At 38.1% G+C, this 23026-nt stretch overlaps 2 protein-coding genes across 3 annotated transcripts; one reads left to right on the top strand and one right to left on the bottom strand.

Annotated features, from left to right (window-relative positions):
* Nucleotides 1–1207: 1207 nt before the first annotated feature.
* Nucleotides 1208–12964, bottom strand: shrprbck1r (sharpin and rbck1 related). Of its 2 annotated transcripts, none has more exons than XM_041967653.1 (14): nucleotides 12289–12964; nucleotides 11484–11658; nucleotides 7687–7764; nucleotides 7402–7543; nucleotides 7212–7302; nucleotides 6799–7117; nucleotides 6134–6234; nucleotides 4852–5022; nucleotides 3587–3747; nucleotides 3352–3463; nucleotides 3074–3253; nucleotides 2810–2908; nucleotides 2426–2569; nucleotides 1208–2330 (listed from the first exon to the last, which is right to left on the bottom strand). In XM_041967653.1, the coding sequence occupies exons 1-14, from the start codon at nucleotides 12562–12564 to the stop codon at nucleotides 2250–2252; spliced, it is 2130 nt and encodes a 709-aa protein (XP_041823587.1). In that variant the 5' UTR covers nucleotides 12565–12964; the 3' UTR covers nucleotides 1208–2249. The 2 variants fall into 2 exon arrangements, with proteins under 2 accessions (XP_041823587.1, XP_041823586.1); XM_041967652.1 differs by having other exon boundaries at nucleotides 6134–6237; nucleotides 12289–12963.
* Nucleotides 12965–21058: 8094 nt separating this feature from the next.
* prlh2 (prolactin releasing hormone 2) lies at nucleotides 21059–23000 on the top strand. The gene is made up of 3 exons (XM_041968611.1): nucleotides 21059–21115; nucleotides 21408–21591; nucleotides 22608–23000. Exons 2-3 carry the CDS (start codon nucleotides 21429–21431, stop codon nucleotides 22811–22813), a joined length of 369 nt encoding a protein of 122 aa, XP_041824545.1. The 5' UTR covers nucleotides 21059–21115; nucleotides 21408–21428; the 3' UTR covers nucleotides 22814–23000.
* The last annotated feature ends 26 nt before the right edge of the window (nucleotides 23001–23026 follow it).

The raw sequence follows: 23026 nt of genomic DNA, 5'->3' as shown, positions 1-23026 counted from the left end.
ATCTCTGCAGCAATCCACCAATCAGGCCTGTATGGTAGAGTGGCCAGACAGAAGCCATAATAAAATCCATAGTAAAAAGCACATGGCAGCCTGGAGTTTGCCAAAATGCACCTGAAAGACTCTCAGACCATGAGAAACAAAATTCTCTGGTCTGATGAGACAAAGATTGAACTCTTTGGAGTGAATGCCAGACGTCATGTTTGGGGGAAATCAGACACCTCTCATCACCAGGCCAATACCATTCCTACAGTGAAGCATGGTGGTGGCAGCATCATGCTGTGGGGATGTTTTAACAGCAGGAACTGGGAGACTAGTCAGGACAGAGGGTAAGATGAATGCAGCAATGTACAGAGACCTCCTGAATGAAAACCTGCTCCAGAGCGCTCTTGATCTCAGACTGGGGCAACGGTTTATCTTTCACCTACGCTTCCCATCCAACTTGATGGGGCTTGAGAAGTGCTGCAAAGAGGAATGGGGGAAACTGCTCAAAGATAGGTGTACCAAGCTTGTGCTACCATATTCAAAAAGACTTGAGGCTGTAATTGCTGCCAAAGATGCATCAACAAAGTATTGAGCAAAGGCTATGAATACTTGTATACATGTGATTCTTTTAGTGTTTTGTTTTTAATAAATTTTCAAAAATCTAAAAAAAAAAAAAACCCCAAAAACCCTAAAAAACAAAAACAAAAACAAACAAACAAACAAACAAACAAAAAAACAAAACAACCATTTTCACATTGTCATTATGGGGTATTATGTGCAGAATTTTGAGGACAAAAATGAATTCATTCCATTTTGGAATGAGGCTGTAAGATAACAAATTGTGGAAAATGTGAAGCTCTGTGAATACTTTCCAAATACACTGTATATATATATATATAAATGTGATAAATAGGACAGATACCTCATTCTTTAGGAAAAAGATAGGAACGACAATCAGTCCACAAAAGTTCCAGCTTTAGGACACTGAACCCCCTTTTTTTCTTTAGGAAAGGCCCCACTTATTCATCCTCCACAAAAATGACTTAGTGGTTCACTTTACAAATGCAGGAATGACCTTTAACCACATTTACACACAGATGAAGCCTGGACATGTTGTCCGGTTCCACCTTCCTAAATGTGGGCATTTCAGCAAAGTCATGACGAAAGCAGTTTTATGCAGTTTATTCAGTTCTAAATAAATATACACAGACATGTATGGACTTTGAAGGTTTTTATTTATAATTAAGGCACCAAAGTAACTCAGCAACACAGTGCCGACTTTAAAACAGGAGTAACAGTGAGGACCTGGTTATGGCTTATCACTTCAGAGCAGTAGTGTAGTTGGGGAGTCAGGCTTCTAGTTTATTTATTTTTCCCCACTAGTAACAGACAGTGCATTCATGCATGTGAATAAGAATTAGGAAAGTATTCAAAATATTTCCATAGATTCAAAGCTGTCACATGAACTCCATAGAGACATTATGTTGGGTGTAGTTACCCAATTGTTTTTGTGATCTTTACCAGGAATTATCAACAAAAAGTGTTCCTTCTCTTACTGAAAATATTAACTTATTGCAATCATGATTTGATTATTCAACCAATTTTTGCTATTTACTGGTTAGCAGTAATAAAAACTCCCTCACTAGCCTGTGCACTTAAACACATCACAAAAACACACAATTCAAACATCAGACCACCGTGCAGACACACATTAATATTACTTTATGACTCAACACACGTGCTTGATCTGTCTCAATGCTAAAGAAATTGCATATCAAAAAAACAAAACAAGAATTTAGTCACATTTTCCAGAAAACATCATCAGTAACACCCTGCTACACCTTTATGTGCACAAGAATAAGGCCACTTCAATTTTATGTACACCATCTAGGTGTGTGAGAACTGAAACAGAACATGTCACACCTGCAGAGCTACATATGCAGTGCCATGTTTTTGTCAAGAAAAGGCACACATTCAGAGTTAACACTCCTCCGGCACACATCCGACCACACTCATCATCATTACTCAGTCAGTTAAACATAGCCTGAATGTAGAATTGTTAATACACAAACCACATTATTTCGTTAAGGAAATCCAAGCAGAAGATGCGTTGTTAGAGATCTGCTGAGAGAAAACTGAGAATGTCCCCAGTTTTAACACTTGCACAGTTAGTCTTAAAACACATCAGTAATAAGCTTCAATTCGTTCTTTCCGTTTTATAAGAGTGGTTCATTTCAAGTTCAGTCCCAGTTTCCCGGTTTTGACACTCAGTGGCAGTTTTGGCATTTAGGATGACATTTCTGATTATTAACGTTGCATCGACATCCTCCACTGGTGTCCCCGGGACCCTTTAAAAGAAAAAAGAGGAAGATGATATTAACATTTGAGGAAGGGAAACCCTGCTTTATTAATATGTACAAATGATAGTGAAAATATTTCTTACCCTTGGGCCCCAGCGAGGCCCTCTGGTTATCCAGCAGATCTCAGTGTGACAAACAGTGCAGCGCAGCCAATCACATCCATCTCTCTTCTGAACGATGATACCACACTTAGGACAGTACATGGCCTCCCCTGACTGCACAAGAGTCTGCTTGTGAGCCAGATAACGAAAGCAGGAAGGAAGAGAGAGAAAGAATAGAAGATGAGAGGATGTGGTCAGTGCCAGTAGATGCCAGTTTGCTTTGTCAGGATGTAAAACACAAAGCCATTCATTCATTGATTATCAGTAACATTTAGAGATGGATTCCCCCTCTTCTTTTATTAATCTACATTTAACAGGAGTTCAAAAGACATTCCTTATATTCAAAGAGCTCTTTTTGTACCTTACCTTTAGTAGATGTGTTGTCCTCCTGGCTGCAGAATCATTTATAGCACGTGCTGCAAGATCATCCTGGTATTGTTTACAGTTCATTCCTTCGTGGATAGACTAAAGAAAAAATATCAACAAGGACAGAAAAGATGCAACACTCTCAGTAAAACATAGATGCTTAAAGGCTGGAATATGGCCAAAGCAACCAGACTAATTAGAAACACGATTTTTCTCTGTATTTTCTGTAAAGCTGTATCTTAATGTGTATGTATATGTTCAGACCTTGCAAATGAGGCAGTTGTGTTTCTTGCAGACAGGACAGTGGAAGACATTGACAGTGTCCTCGTACACACACCACCCCGGACAATCCGGAGTTGCACAGTGATAGCTGCCCTCACACCGAGACTCGGCCACTGAAAGGCCTCTCTGCAGCCAACGCTCGTACTCCTCTGCTGGCACCAACTGCAAAAGAGGGAAAATGGGAGATGATGGGTGGAGATGATATATGTGTGCTAGCATACAAAAAAATTAACATGTTGGTTTCTGTTATGGCAACTCACAGCTCTGATCTCCCTCTCCTGCAGGGAACCGGCACAAGCGTATGCGTCATCTCTGTAGGGACAGGAAACCTCAGGCTCCTCGCTCAGCATAATGACCGAGCGTAAGCACTCTCTGAATAGCCATGCACCGTAACACACAGACATATTAAAAAGTCAGAATTGTGTTTAAATCAGACAAAAAGCATCAAGCAATGTCAGAACTCTCATTATTTATTTTCATACTCTTAAATCTAACCTGCAGAAACAGTGGAGACACTCCCTCAGCAGGACGCCCTCTCCAGACGGCAGATCCATGTAGCAAATCCGACAATCCACAGGCTCGGGGTTGGGCACCAGGTCCTGACCATCCATCATCACCAGCCGAGCAAAATTCTCCCTTCGCTCCTGTTCCTTTGCCTAAAGGAGGGAGCCATGTTGTTGGTAGTGGAGTTTGATTAAAGACAGGTCTTGTAAATGACCGCCTTTCTCGCTTCTTATCAGGGATGTATAAATCAAGTATTACAGCTAACTTAACATCCTCAAATTAACACATATAGTCAAACACACACATCCACATAAATTGTTTATTGTTATTTATTTCAGAAGGTTTAAACAATTACAGTGCAAAATTAATATCAATACATTCAATCTAGTGGCAACTTCTGGTTCTAAGGATTTCATTAAAAAGTCACTTTGTATCAAAAGTCTTCAGTGATGAGATCATCCACATGTGGAAAAGTCTTCCAACTGTCTAACTAGAGCTTGGCCACTAAACAACATGCTGTGTAATCGAGTTTAAAATGTGACAAATAAGATTAACTTTATTTGTACATTTTCTGCAAATACAATATCTTTTTTTTCATGCAACTTGTCCTCTGGAAGATGATAAAGGACATGCAAACATTGGGGTGCACCTATACCACAACCTGCATTACTTTGGGCCAATACTTGGCAGAAAGGGGCTTAAATTGGCTTCAGTGGTAACAGCCCACCTCAACAAGCTATTTAAAAACAAACTAAACATACATTCAGCTTCAGAATGGCTACACCAGAAAATGATGCATTCAAATGGTGCAAGACGTTTTCTTATGTGCTCTGAGGTTTATTTTCTGGTATCTGCAATGGAGTGTGTGCATCCATGTGTCAGTGTGTGTTCAGTAGTCCTGGTCCAGGTTATACAGCAGTGAGTTGTTTTGAGGGCCAGCACTCCTCAGCGCCTCTCTTCTCCCTTTCTCCTTCAAAAAAACAGAGACAGAAGAGAAGAGAGTCAACCTGAGTGCGCCTATATGTTTCACTTCCAACGCTAGCTTTGAACTGATTTCAACTCATTTTCTATTTTGATTGGTGTGAATTGTGCATCCCTTCTTTAATTTTCACTGTGTAGTGTTTGCGTGATCCATGTCAGTCCGAACAATCTTTGCAAAAAACTAAAGGTTCCAGGTGTGCAAACAAGTTCATGATAACGTCTGAGAAATTGTCAGTGGTTGTTATGCCAAGTTGGTGAGAGTGCGATTTCCATACTTGCTGATATTGTCTGATAGCCTCCTTCTCTTGCTGGATTCGTCTGAGCTCCAGTGCATCTGGTTGGTATCCCCCAGGGATAACGTAGCTCTCAGGGCGGTTTGTGCTGCAGATCTCACAGCCTGGTCGGGTTGGTTTATTAATGTAAGTGCATGATGGACAGGACCAGCCCTGAAACACAGATTACTGATGTTATTCTTGATGTTCTGTTGCCCTGTTCATCTAAATTAAAATGTTTTTGTAGGGTTTAGTAAATATGTTTCTTTTTTAAGTTCATATTTATTTTACAGTACTGACCTTTAAGAAGTGTATGAATATAAAAATATATTATACTGTACCTATGGAAAGTTTTCTGCATTTTGCTTTTGTATTTCACACTTGGATTTAACAGTTTTCTCATGATTTAATGCTTAGTTTATCCAGATCAATCTTGTCGGTGCTCCAAATTGGCAATTTAAAACAGTTTTTTCCACCATTTACACAAAAATAAAGGCCCATTACTTACTATATGGTTTAAGCATCAAGTTATGTTGGAAAAGATCTTAAAAACTTGGGAAAACTGTGAATGTTTATTGTTTTTGTCTTGGTGTAAATGCTTGAGCTCAACCAGATTGAACAGAGCTTCAGTGCAGAGTAATTTTTAGGTCTTTCAGAGCTGAACGGTCTCATTTTCTGAAGCAACTTCTGTGTTGCTGTCAGAATGCTTCAAGCCATTATTCCATCGTTCCAGAGATGTTCCAGAGGAGCGGCATATGAGGTTTTTCCACTCAGCCCCTAAGTAAATTTTCCACAACCCCAGCAGATGAGATGTGAGAGCTCAACAAAGAATGTTCTGGAACATTTGCTACTACTGAGAAAGTTGAGTATATGTGCGTATTACTGCTTTATTTTACCTTCTACGAATCAACTTTCCTCTCATTCATTGATAGTGTGTATGCTGAGATACACGTCATATTGATACCAAAGCTACAGTGAATATTAGCTTGCTGTTTGCCTGCCTTATTGTAACCTTAGTCCCAGATGACTCAGTGTAATTTGGCAGCTTTGTCTATCACCTTTTTGTTCTGGGTTTCAAATCTCATTTTAGCATCAAGAATGTTGCAGATGTGTGTCTAGATGCAGTCATCACAAAGAGTCTCAATATTGGCATGAATCATAGTTTTTCTGATTTGCTTTGCCATTGTGGAGAATTAGGTATAGATTAATGAGAGAAAAGACAAGAAATGTAAATGGCTGAAAAGGTGTGAAAACCCTCCCTCAGCCATCTGGTATGGTATATTACCTGGTTGGAGGCAGTGTTGGGGCTCAGTGCATCACTGAGTTGAGGCATTTCAAGGTTGATGAGATCTCTGATCTCACTGATGTTTTTTGTCTCTGATCCACCTGCTGGAAAGAACAAACACATGGGCTGAATTTGAACTACTTTAAAACTTTATTTTTTAAGTTTAAGTGCAAACCCTCCAACAATGAGAATTTATTTCTTTGTCTGATGCTATCATCATAAAACTGTCCAGTAAAAATGCAACACCTTAAAAGTGCACGTTGGCCTACACACCAGTATATGTGTGCATTCGTCAGTAACTATTGTTTCAGGTTACTTTTACTTTCTTTATTATAATATGTTGCTATGTGGACATTATCTGGACTTCTGTCTACACAAAGCTACCCATCCAGCAAAAATAATGCATCCCAGTGGCAGAAATAACCAGATATAAATGCTTTAGTCTCAGCATAAAGGTAATGTTTTTTCACAAACCATGGTATCTTTACTCTTTGTATATGCCTCATAAATAAAATGACTATTTGTAATAACAGAGTGGACCACATTTATTATAAATCACTTTCTAAAAACCATAAACATAAGAGTCATAATTCTAAATCATATAATCCTCCAGTTCAAATCTCACATAACAAGCTGTGAATCTCCCATTTCAATCCCCTTCTAACCGTTGTAACTGTTGCTATGAGGTCTTGGAGGAAGGGTGGTGTAGGGCCTCCAGTCCTGAGATGAGGGGCCGTTTGTAGATAAAACAGGAAGTGAAGAGTTTTGAAATGATGGAGGAGGACTAAGGAGGAGGGCGCTCTCCTGATCCTGCTGCAGGACCTGGAGGGTCAGACGAGCGTGGCGGGCTGACAAGAGGTACAAGAAGGCTGTGTCTCCATCCTGACGAACACCGTACGAGGCAAGGGACCGCTGGTCGGTGCAAAGGCACTGGCCAATTACCCAGCGCTGCACCCGTGGGTGAAAGCCGTATTCCAGAAACATCTGGAGAGAAAGGAAAAGTGAAGATCAATGATGAGGCAAAAAATAAGATACTGGGTAAGGAAAATATTGTCATGTAATGTCTTTTTAAATAAACCTGCTGTTTCAAGGATGCAGTAGTCATGTGTGGGAAAACTTTCACAGTGACACAACAGGATGAGGATGAATCTTCTACTACAACAGCCAAACTGGTGGATGAAATAAAAATAAAGACAAATGTAATATTATTATTAATTAAGAATTGTGCTTTGGCATGATTAAAGCACATTTAACAACAGTGGTCTTACTTGATTTCAGTGTCTTCATGTTCTTTATTAGAGGGTTGTATCTGTAACGCTGCATGCTGTTGTGCGAGTGTCGCAGCAAAGATGGAGGCTGACTGCAGGTCACCTGCCTCTATGGCTCTGCTCAGCTCTATGCAAGCTTCCTCTGCACATGAAACACAAAAAACAGAATGTACACACTCAAAGAAACAGAACCATGTCACAAAAACACTGTCTACTAACAAAAACTCCACAAATGATTAATTGAGCAGATAAAACACAGATCAGACATATTGTTTTATTGCACACCTTTTCGTTGTAGACCCAAAGTGTTCTGAAGATGGAGAACATCTGGAAGATGCTGAGAACCATTTTCTTGAGGGATGACTGGGAATATGTAAAAACATAAAAGTTTTTAGATAACAAAAGATGGATAATGACTGACAGCTCCACAGTTAACAAGAAAATAATTGTTTTTCACTCTATAGCTAAGTGATTATCACAGTGTTTGGTGAAACTTAGAGAGGAAACAAGGCAAATGGGAAAACTCAGGATGGCACTTTTCCTTCTTAGAAAATGTTAAAATGAGAACCGTTGTTTCAGCTGCCACAGGGTTAATTTGAATATCAGAGCCTTGCTTCCACGATTGTTATGCCAATCTTAAATCTGCATCCTGGCCTTCTAAGAGGACAGCACCAACTACAAGTACAAATGCACTTGAACACACTAAAATCTGATGAATCAGGCCACATTGGATGATTGTCTGGAAAATATTTACCCATATTTGTTTAGCCACAGAAAATCTCCTCCTTGTTTCATATATTAATTTCTGCAGACAGTGGAGAAAAAGCAACACCAAAACTCTGAACTAGGGCTGCAACCAATGACTCTTCTGATGGTCGGTTAGTCACCGACTATTAAAACGACTAGTCGACCAATCGGATTATGCATCTCATGATTATTATAAATGGATCTTATTTCACTTTCAGCTTTGAAATTTTGCATAAGGTTGTTAAGTTAGTCCGACGTGCCTCCTCTTTAAATGCCCGCTTTACAAATCTCACATGTATTTAATTTATTTTGTAAGTTTAACGTGAAGTTATCCCAGACTTTTAACATTCGATCCGCCACCATATTTTTCCCCTGGCGGACTTTATTGCTCAGCAGAGATAAAAAAAAGAAGACGAGGTCTCACTCTGTATTTTTTGTCCTCTTTGCGCATGTGCATTGTGCAACTCTCAGCAGAGATAGGATTAGAAGACGATGTCTCACTCTGTAGTTTTTGTTTTCTTTTGCCGACAATAGTCAACGGCTAAATTCGTTGTCGACTATTTTTATTGTCGACAACGTCGACTAATCGTTGTAGCCCTACTCTGAACTATATTCTGTTGGTTCTGGACGCTGCCCTTTAATGGGTCTTTCCCCGAACAAATCCATTTACAGCTGGCTTGGTGTGTGGACAGCAGAGAGGGAAATGCACCTTCTTGCTTTTGTTTCTCACACATATAACAAATAAGCTAATTTGAAATTATGCAACAGCAATATGTGGGAATTTAATGATGACATGACTTCTTCGGGTTCAGGGTTTTACTGAACTAGATTGTTGGGAGCCATCTTTAGCTTACCAGTGGGATGTCACATGTGTAAAAACGTTGTTTTAAACACAGCAAAGTTCTGTAAAAAAATGTATGTTGGCCCATTTGGAAGCCATCAAATTTTACAGGCTTAAAGCTTTAATGTTTGTCTAAATTAGAACAGGTGCACTGATAATGACCTCTGTGAGATCAAAATAATTTTAAGGCTCAATTACTTCGCTCATTATGTTTCTGTTATATAGCTGGACTTAATTAAATGTTTGTAAAACAAACAATAATAACTGACAGGTTAACCTAAAATGTGTCTGAATAATGACACAGCTCAGGCTACTGAATTTATCTGTGATCTAATAGAAACATCATCGGATGCACTGACGGCCTGTTTGTTATCAGCTGACAGCTGATTCTGCGACATACACGGCGTGTTTATTAGAATGCTGAACAGATATCTGAGATTTGATCAAAAGTGTTCACTCAGGACGAATGTGGGGATGTGTTTTGATGGTCAGTGCAAACACACTTATAGCACTTAGCATGATAACACCAAATCTAGTAAGGCTAGAATCTAGTAAGGCTCAGATCTGATGTTATCTTACATTTTAATTCATTCCAAGAAGACATTGTGTTGGCTTCACAGCAGTAGATTGTCTTTTAAACCACAACACAGATGCTAAAATCTTCCTATAGAATGAAAATCTGGCTGTACCACCATTCACATTAACTTATTTTAAGTAGGTTTTTTAAAATATTTTTTTCACTTTTAGTGGCCAAGACAACCAAGATAACTAAAAAAAAAGAAAAAAAGTTAGATTTCTTCCTGCTTCTTTTTGAGCATGTTGAATTGAAATGATTGTTGTAGTAACTGTTTTTTTAACATGTTCAAAATAAACATTCATTCATTTAAAAAAAATTAAACCATATTTATTTAAGATTTGTGGTTTCCTGCAGTATTTTAATTTCCTTTCTCTTTCCTGCTTTATTTTCAGTTCATGCTGCTCCTGAAGATACTACAGCACAGGGGTGACCAAATCCAGTCCTCGAGAGCTACAAGCCATTCATTTGGTTCAGGTGTGTTGGAGAAGGGATGCATCTAAAAATTGCAGGATAGTAGCTTTAGCATGTTTTCATAAAATTCCATGAGGAGAAAGTTAAATTAAATTAAATGACACATTAAATGACAAAACATCTCAGTAATCATTGACTTGTTCTTCAAACACTGTTGGTTCTACATTATTCCTGTTAGGAAATCATCAAACTGGTAGGTTTCTTTATTTGTAGTTCCTCAACTGGACTAAGCATCTCTTTTTGTGACATTAAAACAGATTTTCTCAAAATTTGCATTGAATCAGTTACTGTACAGGCCCTGCGATGGACTGGCGACCTATCCAGGGTGTATCCTGCCTCTTGTCTGCTAATTGCTGGGATAGGCTCAAGCTTCCCCTTGACGATGAACTGGACTAAGTGGTACAGAAAATTAATGAATGGTGAAAAGAGGAAATACTGTACTGATAACCCACTTACATCACAAAACAGGAACAGGTAATAAAGATTACACGGTAACAAAGTTGACATTTGTTTTTATGAAGGCGGTCTTTTATCTGTGGACATTGTATTAATTGGGTTTGCTTCTCCAGTTTAATTTAATTTTGCATTTTTCTGGGTTTATTTTATGTTTTATAGGCAACCACTTATTCAGAATGATGCAGGTAGTTTTAAATTAATCTTGTTTACTTTAGTATGACAGGTGTTAGTAATCTCTAGTTTATCAAAAATCCATCTTTTAAAGCTGGGACTAACCGTTCTAGATTAAGGTCGATTCTTGGCCTAATTTAAACCCTGTTTGAGAAATTTTCCCGCAGAACAACCTCTCACAACAAAAGCAGCTTGGAGTCCTTGTCAGTTTAGTAATTTCTCATGAAATAGTAAGAATTAAAACATTGAAAAATGTGTTCTTCAACATGGTTGAAATAACCATAAAGGTCATTATACTTATACTTCCAATCCAACTTTATTTATAAAGCAATTTAAAACAACATAGTTGACCAAAGTGCTGCACACAGCCTTAGACTTAAAAACTTACTAGAATGTTTAATATATTAAATTAATATTACTTAATATAAAGTATATCACCCCACAGTTTTACAAAGTTTGACTCATACCATTCCACAACTAAATTATTATTAACCTATTGCAGGTTTGTGAATATGATTTCTCACACACGGCACATGTGAAAATGTAGGTAAAGGTGTGTTACATTAGATTATTTAAATAGTCTTCAAGATTCTGTATGATGCTTGATTACAGTCCTGCAAACAAATAGAAGGACAGTTTCTCATTTCAAACTCACTTAAATTAAGTGAATTTCGCCATTTTGAAAACACACAACTGTGCATGAACTTTGTTTATTGGTCTAGATTTAAGGTGATAAAAGGGATGCAATACACCCCCCACTGTGTTTATTAAAGAACAAAAACAAAAACACAGGGATATTTGCAAAGATGGCCGGCTGACCTTTGTGTGCTTCTCGTAGGGAGGACATCACCACTGTGGCCCATTGCTGGGCATCCTGCTCACAGCGAAAGTTAAAGCTGATGCGGTCATGGGGAGGCGCAACCAAAATCAGCTCATGGCACTTTGGCGACTTCACCTCATAGTTTACGGTTCTCAAATCAAACTCTGCGATGGTCTGAAGAATGAAGTAGAATGCAAATAAATTACAGGAAATGTCATTATTAAAACATGGGGAAGGTTAATTAAACACATGTAGATGTATGGTTACAGAAAACAACACACAGGATATGAATAATACATATATATATATATATATACATATACATATATATGTTTATAAATACACACACACATATATGTGTGTGTGTAACATGGCGGTGGTAGTATCATGATATGTTTAGCTAAAACCAAAGCTTTAAATACTTTTTCACCTCAGAGATATGTAATCTTGGATCAATTTCTTACATAAATAAGCCACCAGATATTATATTTTTGTCATATTTCATTAATTGGGTTCTTTTTTCCTCACTGTAAGACTTTAATCTGAAACCCAGATTAATTCAGAAATATAATAAACAACAACAAAACAGTCTGTTCATTATGGTCTTGGTCTGGGGTGTTTTGGAGTATCCCTAATAATGTAGTCCTACATTTGGGTTTTACTTTAGATTACCATTAGATATAAGATGTGTACTGAGTCAAACTTAATGAAGAGTTCTTTCTCTTTCTTTTAAAATCAGTGTTATCCACGGCCAAAGCGAGCGTCATAACAAACCCAACGCAGCTGCAGTTACAGTGAACTCACCACACTCCGGCCAGTCCCGCTGCTGTCCTGGAGCGATAGTCGGAATTCCCCGGATTTCCCCGGGTCCATGCTGAGCTGCAGGCGAAGTGACTCATCACTTGCTCCCGGAAGACACAGTGGCCGAATACCAGAATGACACACCGACACCCGAACCGACATAAGGACGGTTTGGCAGCCAAGTTGTGACTGCGAGGCCTCATAGTGGCTGGGGAAGGCGGCTGACTGGTCCGGCGTGAGACCAGGAGTGGGAGTCCAGCCATCTGAACTCAGCGACATCCTGCCGACAGATTCATGTAGAAAACAAACACACGGGAGTCCAGGTGGATGGTTTACCTCCACCTCTGCGTTGTTAAGCGCCGCTGATTTGCATATCTTTCCGTTCACATTTCTTAGAAAATTTCTTGCTGGGTATTTAACAGCGTATGTGTCAACAGGAAGCAAGTGCGTCGACCCTGTCACTGTGTACAGTCACTTCCAAAAAAAGTCTAGTACCACTCGAAGTCTCGCTTAGTTTCTTCGCTTACGCACGGGTTTAAGAAGATAAGGCGTTAACTTTTTCTTTACTCTAAAATATAACGTCCTGACATCAAGGTTAGAGTGGTAGTTTGATACTCCTGGAGCCGAGTTTGTTGTTGACTGCTTTCACTTCCTACCGCGCATGCGCTCTTCATGAGCCGACGTATGCTGCTTTAATATTTATGGTGGATGGTGTTATTATTAGCTTCATGAGTCGGGAACTGCTCATTTCTTCTGTCAGCAGACTTTTGCTCATATTTTACAGTATTTCAAGACTTTTAGAGTTTTTTTTTTATTTAAATGTAGTGCAGGAAAATATACTTTTATTTTATTTTTGTAGGGACAGAATGCGTGTTCGACTTGAACCACACAGAGGCAGCAAAGCATCCTGTTTACAAAACATGCATTCCCACTTCTGCTCTTTATCTGAGTTCAGCTGTAATTTAATTTATACACATTCAAGCATTTCTCTGAAAGATTTGTTATGTGTATTTTTATAGCTTAACATTCCCTGCCTGGAGTTTAAGACACTTAAGATTGTATGCATGTATTATAGATGATTCGTGCCCCCTTTCTTTTATTATTCATGATGAAAGTGACTTTCATGAAGTCTTACTGATGCTGGCACATGATTTGTAACATAGTGGAACACTGAAAAGTAAACAAAAACAGAATGCAGGGATTTGTCAATCACATATTTAACCAACAGAAAGAAAGAAAGAAAGAAAGAAAGAAAGAAAGAAAGAAAGAAAGAAGAAGAAAAAAAAGATCAAATGTTTAAGAAATCCCTGAAAAAGACTTGATCTGGATGGCAGTATGTGCTGCTCCTAAAGCTATATATATTAGAAAAATAGCAAATAACTTATGTGTACAAATATGCATAGTGCATAAATAATCTACCCCTATTAGTAGTTCTTTCAGCTGTGTTCACTGACTTTTAGTGTTTTCAAGCACTTGTAATGATTTGTTTTTACATTTATGTATAATGCAGTGTTGTTTGAAGGCAGAATATCAGCCATTGAGTGCTGGTATTAAGCTTTCTCTGAGTAAAGAAATTTCTTTATTTAATGACATTAAGTAGTTTAGATGATGAAATCCCAAAACTCTTTTTAGCATCGTGCTGACAAATGTTATTGGCATACTATTTTGCTTCACAGTCTCACAGAATGCAGATCTCCATGTGCTTTGTACACATGGATTTAAATTTATCTGTCCCACTATATGGGGCTGACATCCGGTTGCAAACTAGTCTGATTATCTCAGAGTTGGAATTTTTAGAAAAAGAGACTGCAGGACACAGGGTGATGCCACTTCATGATGTTGTTGTGACATACCTAATGTTGCCACAAAAACAAAAATAATTTCAACACACTACTTTGGTGTAAAAACTGTATCAGATGAAATTTAAATGAGATCAGTTAATAGAGAGGCTCTTGTTTTTGCTGCAACAGGATTTAGTTGTATTTTAGATCTTCCTTCTACACTTAGTATGTCAATCTTAGGCCCAGTTCACATTTGGTGCTTACACGTGCTGGGTGATTAACTCACAAGTGGACAGCATCAGATAGCATCGATGTACTTGGCACAGATTGACGATGCATTAAGATTCTATCAGACCTGATCCAGGACACATTTATCCACATCTGTTGAGCAGTCTGCAGTTTCATTCAAAGGTTTTGAAATTGTTATATTGCTATAATTTTGTATTACATATAGTCCTTAAAATAACTTTTCATATCAAATATAAAGTTATGTATATAATCATATATATAATATTATATAAAATATATATATTCAGCGCACAGTGATTAGCAGTGTGGTGGTGCACAATGGTGTGGTGGTTAGCACTGTGGCCAAACAGCAAGAAGGTCGCTGGTTTGAGCTTCGGCTGGGGGAAGGTGAACAGTGGCCTTATTGTGTGGAGTTTGCATGCATGGGTTCTCTCTGTGTACTCCTTCTTCCTGCAAAGACATGCATGTTAGGTGACCTGTCCAGGGTGTTTGCCTTTGACCTGCTAAATCCTGGGTTAGGCTCCAGCCTCCCCGTGGTTCTTAATGGATGATAGATGGATACATATATATATGTATATATATATATATATATATATATATATATATATATATATATATATATATATATATATATATATATATGTTAATTACAAATATATAAATGCTAATTACACAGAGAAAGCTACAGACTTAATAACATAGTTTGACAACCCTTCTTTTGCACTGTGACCTCATTGCCAGATGAAAAGATGCTAACTGATTCTGTCCATTCTAAATTCTGCATGTCAAACCTTATTAACACTTGGATGCAAAAAGAAAAACATTTGTAAAGTTGACTTGTAATTAGAAATTAATTTTCTATTAATGTGCCATTCAGCAGAACTGCTCAGTAGACAGTGTACCAAAACATTTACTGTTCTGTCATGAAAATGTTTTTTTTTATATAAATTATTCAGTTTAAATATGAGTAATGATCTGTATGATGTAATAACCGGCTATACCTGCAGCATGGACATACTCTCCAGTTTCCCTGGTGATAAATGCATTAAACTGTAACAAAAGGCACACACGTCGGATACAGACTGCACATGAACAGAAAATGTGAATTATCAAAGGTGACTTTTTTTAATTAAATGAAAGAAATAAAAGACAGTGTCACTTTTATCTGTTTTAGTTTTATATTTACTTCTTTATTTTACAGATTCTCCTGTTTTCCACCTTCTGCAGTTAGCAATGACTCAGTGAGTCTTTAAGGAGCCTTTACACCACTAAGCCTTATTCAGGTGTCCCTGCAAACTGATTGCATGAATACGTGATCTGTTCATAACCATCTCTTCTTGTAGTTGTATTTGCTCCCTACAGTTCTCAGGGCAGCGAAATCAATTTTACAAATAATTGTGGTTATTTATTATATCCTACATTTCTAGGAAAAAATGTTGTGTAAAATGTAGAGCAGTATATCTGACATAATTTGAATGCAGTCTGACAACCCTCTTCATTATTTGAAAGAAGAGGTCATATTGTCTGTGACACAAATCTGTATTTTATGAAAAATATTATCTTCAGAATCATATTCTCATATTTTTCTGTTAGAAAAGCACAAGTATTTAATAATGATATTAAAGAGATGGTTCCAAGTTCACTGTGACAGCAACAGTGAGTCCACATGTACTGTAACTAGACCCTAAAACCAAAGCAGATACATAGTGTTCAGCCATAGTCAGCTGTGTTATTTATACCAACCCATTCCAACCTTTTTCTGCTACAGTCCTACTTTGGCAAAAATAAAGAAGACATTGCAGTTTGATTCCTTTTTTGTGAAAAGGTTCTGAGACTTTTTCATTTGAAAGGCACCAGTTTTTTTTAGTTATAGTGTACTTAAGATATATACACAGCCTGTAAGTTATTTACTTCCCATCTTATGTTATCACATGACTGAATATAATAATGATTGTAAAGCTAGCTGTGAATAGATGCAAAGGCTGCATTGTCTTTGTTTAACAGGTGATACAGAAGGCTACCACCTGTGCGTATGGAGTTTAACATAGACAATACAACTCCGATGCTCTCTCTGAATCCATAGTCTTTAATCTCTCTGTATTACATTTGTCATGCACTGTTACACAGTTAACCTGTGTAGTGATTTGTAGTGTCTTTTCTTTTTTGTCTTTCTTTTTTTTGCTTGGAATCAAATTAAACGAAAACAAAATAATGCAATTTTGTCTGTTTTGACATTTACTCAGTGTGCCAGTTGTTCTGGGGGGAAAAAAAGAAAAGGGGTTGTGAAACTGAAATATCACGGTCTTAATATTGTGTTTATATATTAATCATAAATATTGGGGTTAACAGCGTGTCACTGTACCAATATAGGGAAGAACATACATGTACACCAACACACTTGATTATCTATCGTCCCCAACATAACAAGCCAGAATAGAAAACAGTCACTATGTGGCAGAGTGCATCTGGAGGTGTATTCATCGTTTGTCCTCAGCTTCATCTCTAAATGTGTTGAAGATGTCACAACCACCGAAACATTGATCGCCTTCACAAATTAAAAAACCCTGACTGAATATAGAGGTCAGGTCATTTATAAAACTGTGCGTAGCAAAGCAAACAACAGGGCGTAAAAAGGAAATGCGGCGCACTTCAACTTTCATAAACGCATGCGCACGGACGTCCCACGCCTATTTCCGTTTATAAATCAGAATCAACTTAAAGCGGGCGCACGTGAGGGAGCGCCTTTCCACGCCCACATGGTGGGTATAAATGGTCAGATGGACACCTATGATGCATATTCATTATTTCCACGATGGCTCGGAAGGGAAAAAGAGGGAAGAACCGGAATTTTTCCGGGTGCGAGACTGAGATCCTGACAAACGTAAAGAAGTTTAATTGGCACGGCGTGGGCATTACTTGTGTCAGAAAGGCAGAATAATGGCAGCAGGTGGCAGATGCTGTCATCGCAGTGTCAGAAGGGAAGACACGCCAGAAGCATCAAAGTGTGCAGCTGGGTATCTCAGTCAATAGAGCATATAGTCAACTTTTAGAATTTATAAAAACAAACTTGGTGGGAGAAAGTTCCTACCTCCACGCAAACTCTGACCACGGAGCACGCACAGAATAAGGGAAAACGGGAAACTGCGACACCAACGGTACAGAACAAAATCAAGAAAAAGATGAGGTGGAGAGTCTGCTGCCAACATTTACCAGTCAGAAAGAGAAAATGCGAAAAATAAGCTTCGGTCTTTTATTCTGAGATCCCAGCAGAGTGGGACAGACTGGAGGTCTTGAAGAGATGCAACACTTGTTAAACTCACAAGAGGTGTATTTCCTTCAATCAATCAATCAAACTTTATTTATAAAGCACTTTTCATGCTGGGGCAACACAAAGTGCTTTACATGAAAAGTCAATTCATGCATATTAAGACAAAACGAAACAACATAACAGGAAAAAAAAAAGTTACAGTTGCACTCAGGAACATGCATTCACACAAAGCAGATACACCCCTCACACTGATAGTCTTCAAGAGGCTAATCATGGTCCACATTAAAGACTCCATTATTAACTCTGTGGATCCACATCAGTGTGCATATGGGAGGAACCGCTCCGCTGATATGCTATCTCATCAGTGGTCCATACGACCATCAGCCACATGGTGGGTAAGGACACTTAGAGTATGTGTGTCTTTTCTTCATCAACTGTGCATCTGCATTCAGCACAATCACCCCACACACTTGTAGAAACTCCACATACTGGTACCTCTCGCTGCAACTGGGTACAGGACTTTTTAACCAATAGACAATATATTTCTGTCTGGTTAAGAAGGCTCAACACCTCTAAGTCTTGCTGCGGCTGAGGCAGGATAGACGGGCAGGCTTAGTACTTTTCTCCTTCTGTGCAATGGAGATCATCCTTTGCTCCTGCATTACTGTGTGCTCTGCTGCAGAGAGGATGGCTCTACATGGAGTGGTAAAGGCTGCACAGAAGATCAGGGAGAGCAGTCTCCCCACCACCAAGAACTTGGTTGAAGGACTCCACCCATCCTGCACATGCACTTTTCTTCCCTCTTCCAACAGGGAGAAGGCTGTGGAGCATCTGGAGCTGGTGAGCTTCTTTGAGATGGTGAAGATGTGCAATACAAGACATTTCCTACTTTTCTGCGCAATCATCATCGTAAAACACTTTATTCTGCTGATGCATATCACACATCATTAGCACTATTTTGCTCAATACTGTTCTGATGCTGTCTACTATGCAGCTCATCATGTTTGCATTTCTTTTTTCTTTTTAAATTTAGTTTGTTATTTTTAATGACCTTTTTAGAGTACTTGTTTATTGTGTGCTGTTTTGTTACTCCTACTCCCACTGGCTGTTATCAGGTCTTCAGTCACCAATTTTGCTCCTTCTCATGTAAGTGCATACCCTTCGAATCATCTGAATATGTTTGCAAGTTGATTCTCTACTCATTAAACGACTACAGCAAGTAATCTTGATAGTGAATCATCTTTCTTGGTCTGAAAGAGACCACATCACACACCTCAGGTGGGGGCTAGAACCAACAATCTCTAGCTATTGAAGCTGATTCCTGTTCCACTGGACCACTGAACCAACTGCTAATCATGAAGATATTATGTTCCTGATCAGAGCATACACCTAAAGACATTTATTAGCCTGCAAATTATCAGCCATGTACTTGAATGCCTCCACTCTTTAAATCTGATAATGAAAAACAATATTTGAAGAATAAGGAAAACTGCAATCCACATAGTTTTGCAGAATTGATGTTAAACATTCTCTGAGATGTCCCTGTTTAGCATTCACCTCCCAGTTTGACCTTTTTTAAGAAGGAGTCTAAATTCAAAACATGGTCAGTGAATGACCCAGCCCACACATCCACGGGTTTGTGAATTGTGAGGCAATTAACAAAATATACTGTAGCACGAAAGGGGAATGATTTAAACCCCACAGTTTAGCTGGGTCAAGTTGTTAATCATCCCGCAAGGAAGGTTTTTCCTCAATCGATACTACATTCCTCAGGGCCCACAGGAAGAAGTTGAATTTGGACAGAAAGAGCATATTGCTGTTTTTTTCTGTAAATTAAATACTTAATACTATCTTATACTATATATATATATATATATATATATATATATATATATATATATATATATATATATATATATATATATATATATATATATATAAATATAGACCATGTATGCTAAGTATGATTGCAGTTCTGATATTTTTATTTATGTTTATTTTTCCTGAGGATGAGTATTATCTTATGGCCATATCATACGAATTTTTCCATTATCTGTACAGATCCATACCTCGTCCACCTGTCTGTAACTCAAAATATTTGTTCTTTGTTTTTAAATTGGGTTTCTCAGCCAAATCTTTCTCTGTCAAATTAGGATTATTTGTAGATGTTTCTATGCTGTGCTGTAATCACACATCCTCAGGTAGCTATCTTGTTATTATTGCAGCTGGGTTCTGCATCACACAACCTTTTCTTAGTACATGATTCTGGCTGCAAAGGAAAAAGCAAATGTTGCTCTAGGTTGGAGGCTGTTTACATGAGTGCAAACACCCTGAAATATGCAACACATGCATCAAAGGAAAGATAAAGTTAGATGAGGGTTAAGTTTATTTAGACTATTAGAGTTTCACTGGTTATCTCTTGTGTCCAGCGCTGCATCTTCATACTCATTATTTGGTCTATTTAAATCTGAAAAAAAGCTGCACATTCAGATCTAGTCTACATTTGAGAGTTAGAAACAAATGATCACCTTGTTTGTTGCAGGATAATCTTTAGTTAGGTAATCAGTTAACCAACTTGCAGAGTTTGTCCTTGGTTTCATAAAGGATGTTACGGCCATCTATTGAGTTCTTAGGTTATAAGTTTATTAAAGTGAATAAAAATCTTTAAACACGTACTGTATGATGCATGTTTACTAAGAACAAAAACATGGTTAAATGCACAATTTCTTGACCTTTAAAGACGCACTTCAGAGTTTTAAGGCTCTAAGACAGCTTTACACCTGAATACATCCAACAAGGCAACATTCTCCTCACTTTGGCGCCTCGCTGGTCATCCATCACTTTCCCTTTCTGGTGGTGGCACATACGCAGGACCTGACCTCTCTCTCTCAATCAGCATGAAAGAAACTTGCTGAGTTAAAAGCTATCTTATGTTTCAGTATCAAGTCTTTTTATTCTACAAATGTCATGCTTTGTCATGGGTGAATATGTGAAGACAAGTGCAATGCTGATTTTCACATTGATTCACATAGTTGCCAAGAAAGTTTTGGCACTCTATTGCTTGCTGTGACAAGGTGCCTCTTTTAAGAATATGTAGCTGATTGTGTTGTGCCTTGTACTTTGTAATCAAGCTGATTAATGAAAGGCTCATCAAAAACGCCCACCACAGTTCCGGGTCACTGTCTAACAGACCTAATTGTGCCTGTGGGTCTCCCCATAGTCACTAATTTAAGGGTGTCTGCATGTCATTGACTTCTTGATGGACTGCTCTGCTGCGTGACAGACATCAGAAAGGATCCAAACCCAAACCACACTTCTCAAATAGACAAGGGGTTTAAAAGAGTGGGAGGAGGAGAAGGAGGAGGAGTGGTGATGCGTCTTGTGGTCTGGGATCACTGTGAGTGAGTGACGTCCAAGATTCATCATCCAACAACCAGCAGCTGGGATGTATAAATAAGCTGGGATACACCTGCTCTCCAGCAACGACTTCAAACCTCCATCAACTGACCTCAACTCGTTACCAAAATTCAGGGTGAGTGGAAATTTCATTATTTAATGAGGATACAAAGATATACAAAGCTATTTAGATAACACATATAGGAATAGCTCATTTAATGTCAAGACAATGGTGTTATCTTTCAAAGATTAAATCCTACTTCTTCGCATTTTAAAATCTTATAATTAATGTTCTGGTGTTTAACAAAAGAAAATGAATCCCTAATTATGCAAGCTGCAAGTTTTTCTCCTCCTTCCATTGACTAAGATCTGTTCTTAGTGTCCTGGAATAGTCAAGTCACTAAGCTGCATCCCTGCATCCTCTTTAGTGCCTTGACAGAGCCCACAGGATGCTGTCCGGTGAAGCGGCTGATGTCCGGCACTGCGTCCTGACAAACCGCTGGCTGCCCGCAGCTCTGGCACTACTCCTCCTCCTCTCCTCCAGCTTCAGCCGCGCGCACAGCACCACAGTGGAGCACGACTTCCACATTGTTCACAACGTCGACAACAGAAGTAAGAGCCGTTATGTTCTCATTATATCTCATTTGTGCTGTTAACATTGCCCATAGAGCTCTAATAAAGTAAATCTATTGTAGTTTAAGAGAGAAGAGCACAAAAGCTACCTAAGCCTTTTCATAAAAAAAAAAATAAAAAAAAATCAATGAGAATTTAAATATGCTGCCATGAGTGAGATCACAGGGACCTTTTTTAAAATTTATTTATTTAATTCTGTTTATTGCAATGTAGGCTATGAATTGAAGTTTCCCAAGTTTAAATATTTTTTCTGCACTTTGATACATTTTTTATAAAGGCAATTATTAGAATAAAGAAAAGCTGATCAATTACACTTAATTAGGATTAAAGTAAGAGACAATAATCCCAACCAATATAGACAGTGGGACTTTGAGCAATCATCAGATGCACAGTGTGGCTAGTTGGTTAAATTACATTTTCACGTTAATTTAACATGTTTTTTGTAGTGGCTTTAAGTTTCCTCATTTTAGATATTTTAATATCATAAAGAGCAACTTGTTGATTTCAAAAGAAAGGATCCTAAAATTATCACGTTGGGATGCACTAAGCACCACACTTCCAAAACAATAAGAAATTTGTATTTAATGTAACATGGACTGATCTAAAGTTTTGGAAAAGAATAAAATAAAGGTTTACATTACTGCCTTCTAAAAATGTCCAGTGTCACCTGAACTGTAAAAACGTAAAGAAATGCAAAAAAAAGTAAATGATTACTGAAAAAAATATACATTTTAACTTATAACAGGTTCTGTTAATTATGAGCTATGAATTTTTTCACTGGAAAGCAAGGAAATTATGTTACACAAGGAGAGTAAAATGTAAAAACCATTGAAGACCTTACATTTTCTGGCTAAAGGAAACTCAATCTGTTTTTCTAGCTGTAACATTTATGTTGAGTTCAAGCTTTTTCCAGCATTTTTCTAAATGTGAATCTTGTTTCCAGACACATGCTTTGCTTCATTTGTCAATAAAGAGCCCGTTTGTGTGGTTTCCAGGTCCAGAAATAGACCCATTCTGGTATGTGGGGCGTGGTGTGAGGCCCATCGGGCGCTTCGGGAAGAGACACAGCAGTGTGGATGTGTTGGATGGCGGCAGGATGCAGCCTGTCGTCAGGACATTGATGCTACTGCTTAACAGCCTCAGAAACAAGGAAAACCTTAGAAAAGTACTTGATGGAGAGGATGGTGATTGGTTACCATGACAACAAGCTCTCCTTCTCCATCCTTCAAAAAACTCTTAGTGTCTTTAGATTTTATCTCACTTGAGGTTGCATTTCTCTTTCTTAACTTTATCTATATTATGAAGCTGATCGGATCATTGCTGAAGTCATTCTCCAAAGTTTTCTGTACATAAAAAAAAATCATTCTATATTGATTAATAAAGCAGGATGTTGTGAACATGCCTGGTGATAGCC

Source organism: Melanotaenia boesemani, chromosome 18, assembly GCF_017639745.1.
Source record: "Melanotaenia boesemani isolate fMelBoe1 chromosome 18, fMelBoe1.pri, whole genome shotgun sequence".
Taxonomy (NCBI): domain Eukaryota; kingdom Metazoa; phylum Chordata; class Actinopteri; order Atheriniformes; family Melanotaeniidae; genus Melanotaenia; species Melanotaenia boesemani.
Note: the sequence above shows the minus strand (reverse complement) of the source record. Positions and strands in the feature narration are given on the sequence as shown.

Excerpts from the sequence above, each read along its gene's own strand:
- shrprbck1r (XM_041967652.1), bottom strand. The coding sequence starts at position 12,564 with ATGTCGCTGAGTTCAGATGGCTGGACTCCCACTCCTGGTCTCACGCCG. Across the intron at positions 6,238-6,798 it reads TCATAGCAACAGTTACAACG|CAGGTGGATCAGAGACAAAA; the intron begins GTTAGAAGGGGA and ends TGTTCTTTCCAG. Across the intron at positions 5,023-6,133 it reads CCAACACTGCCTCCAACCAG|GGCTGGTCCTGTCCATCATG; the intron begins GTAATATACCAT and ends TCTGTGTTTCAG.
- prlh2 (XM_041968611.1), top strand. The coding sequence starts at position 21,429 with ATGCTGTCCGGTGAAGCGGCTGATGTCCGGCACTGCGTCCTGACAAAC. Across the intron at positions 21,592-22,607 it reads TCACAACGTCGACAACAGAA|GTCCAGAAATAGACCCATTC; the intron begins GTAAGAGCCGTT and ends TGTGGTTTCCAG.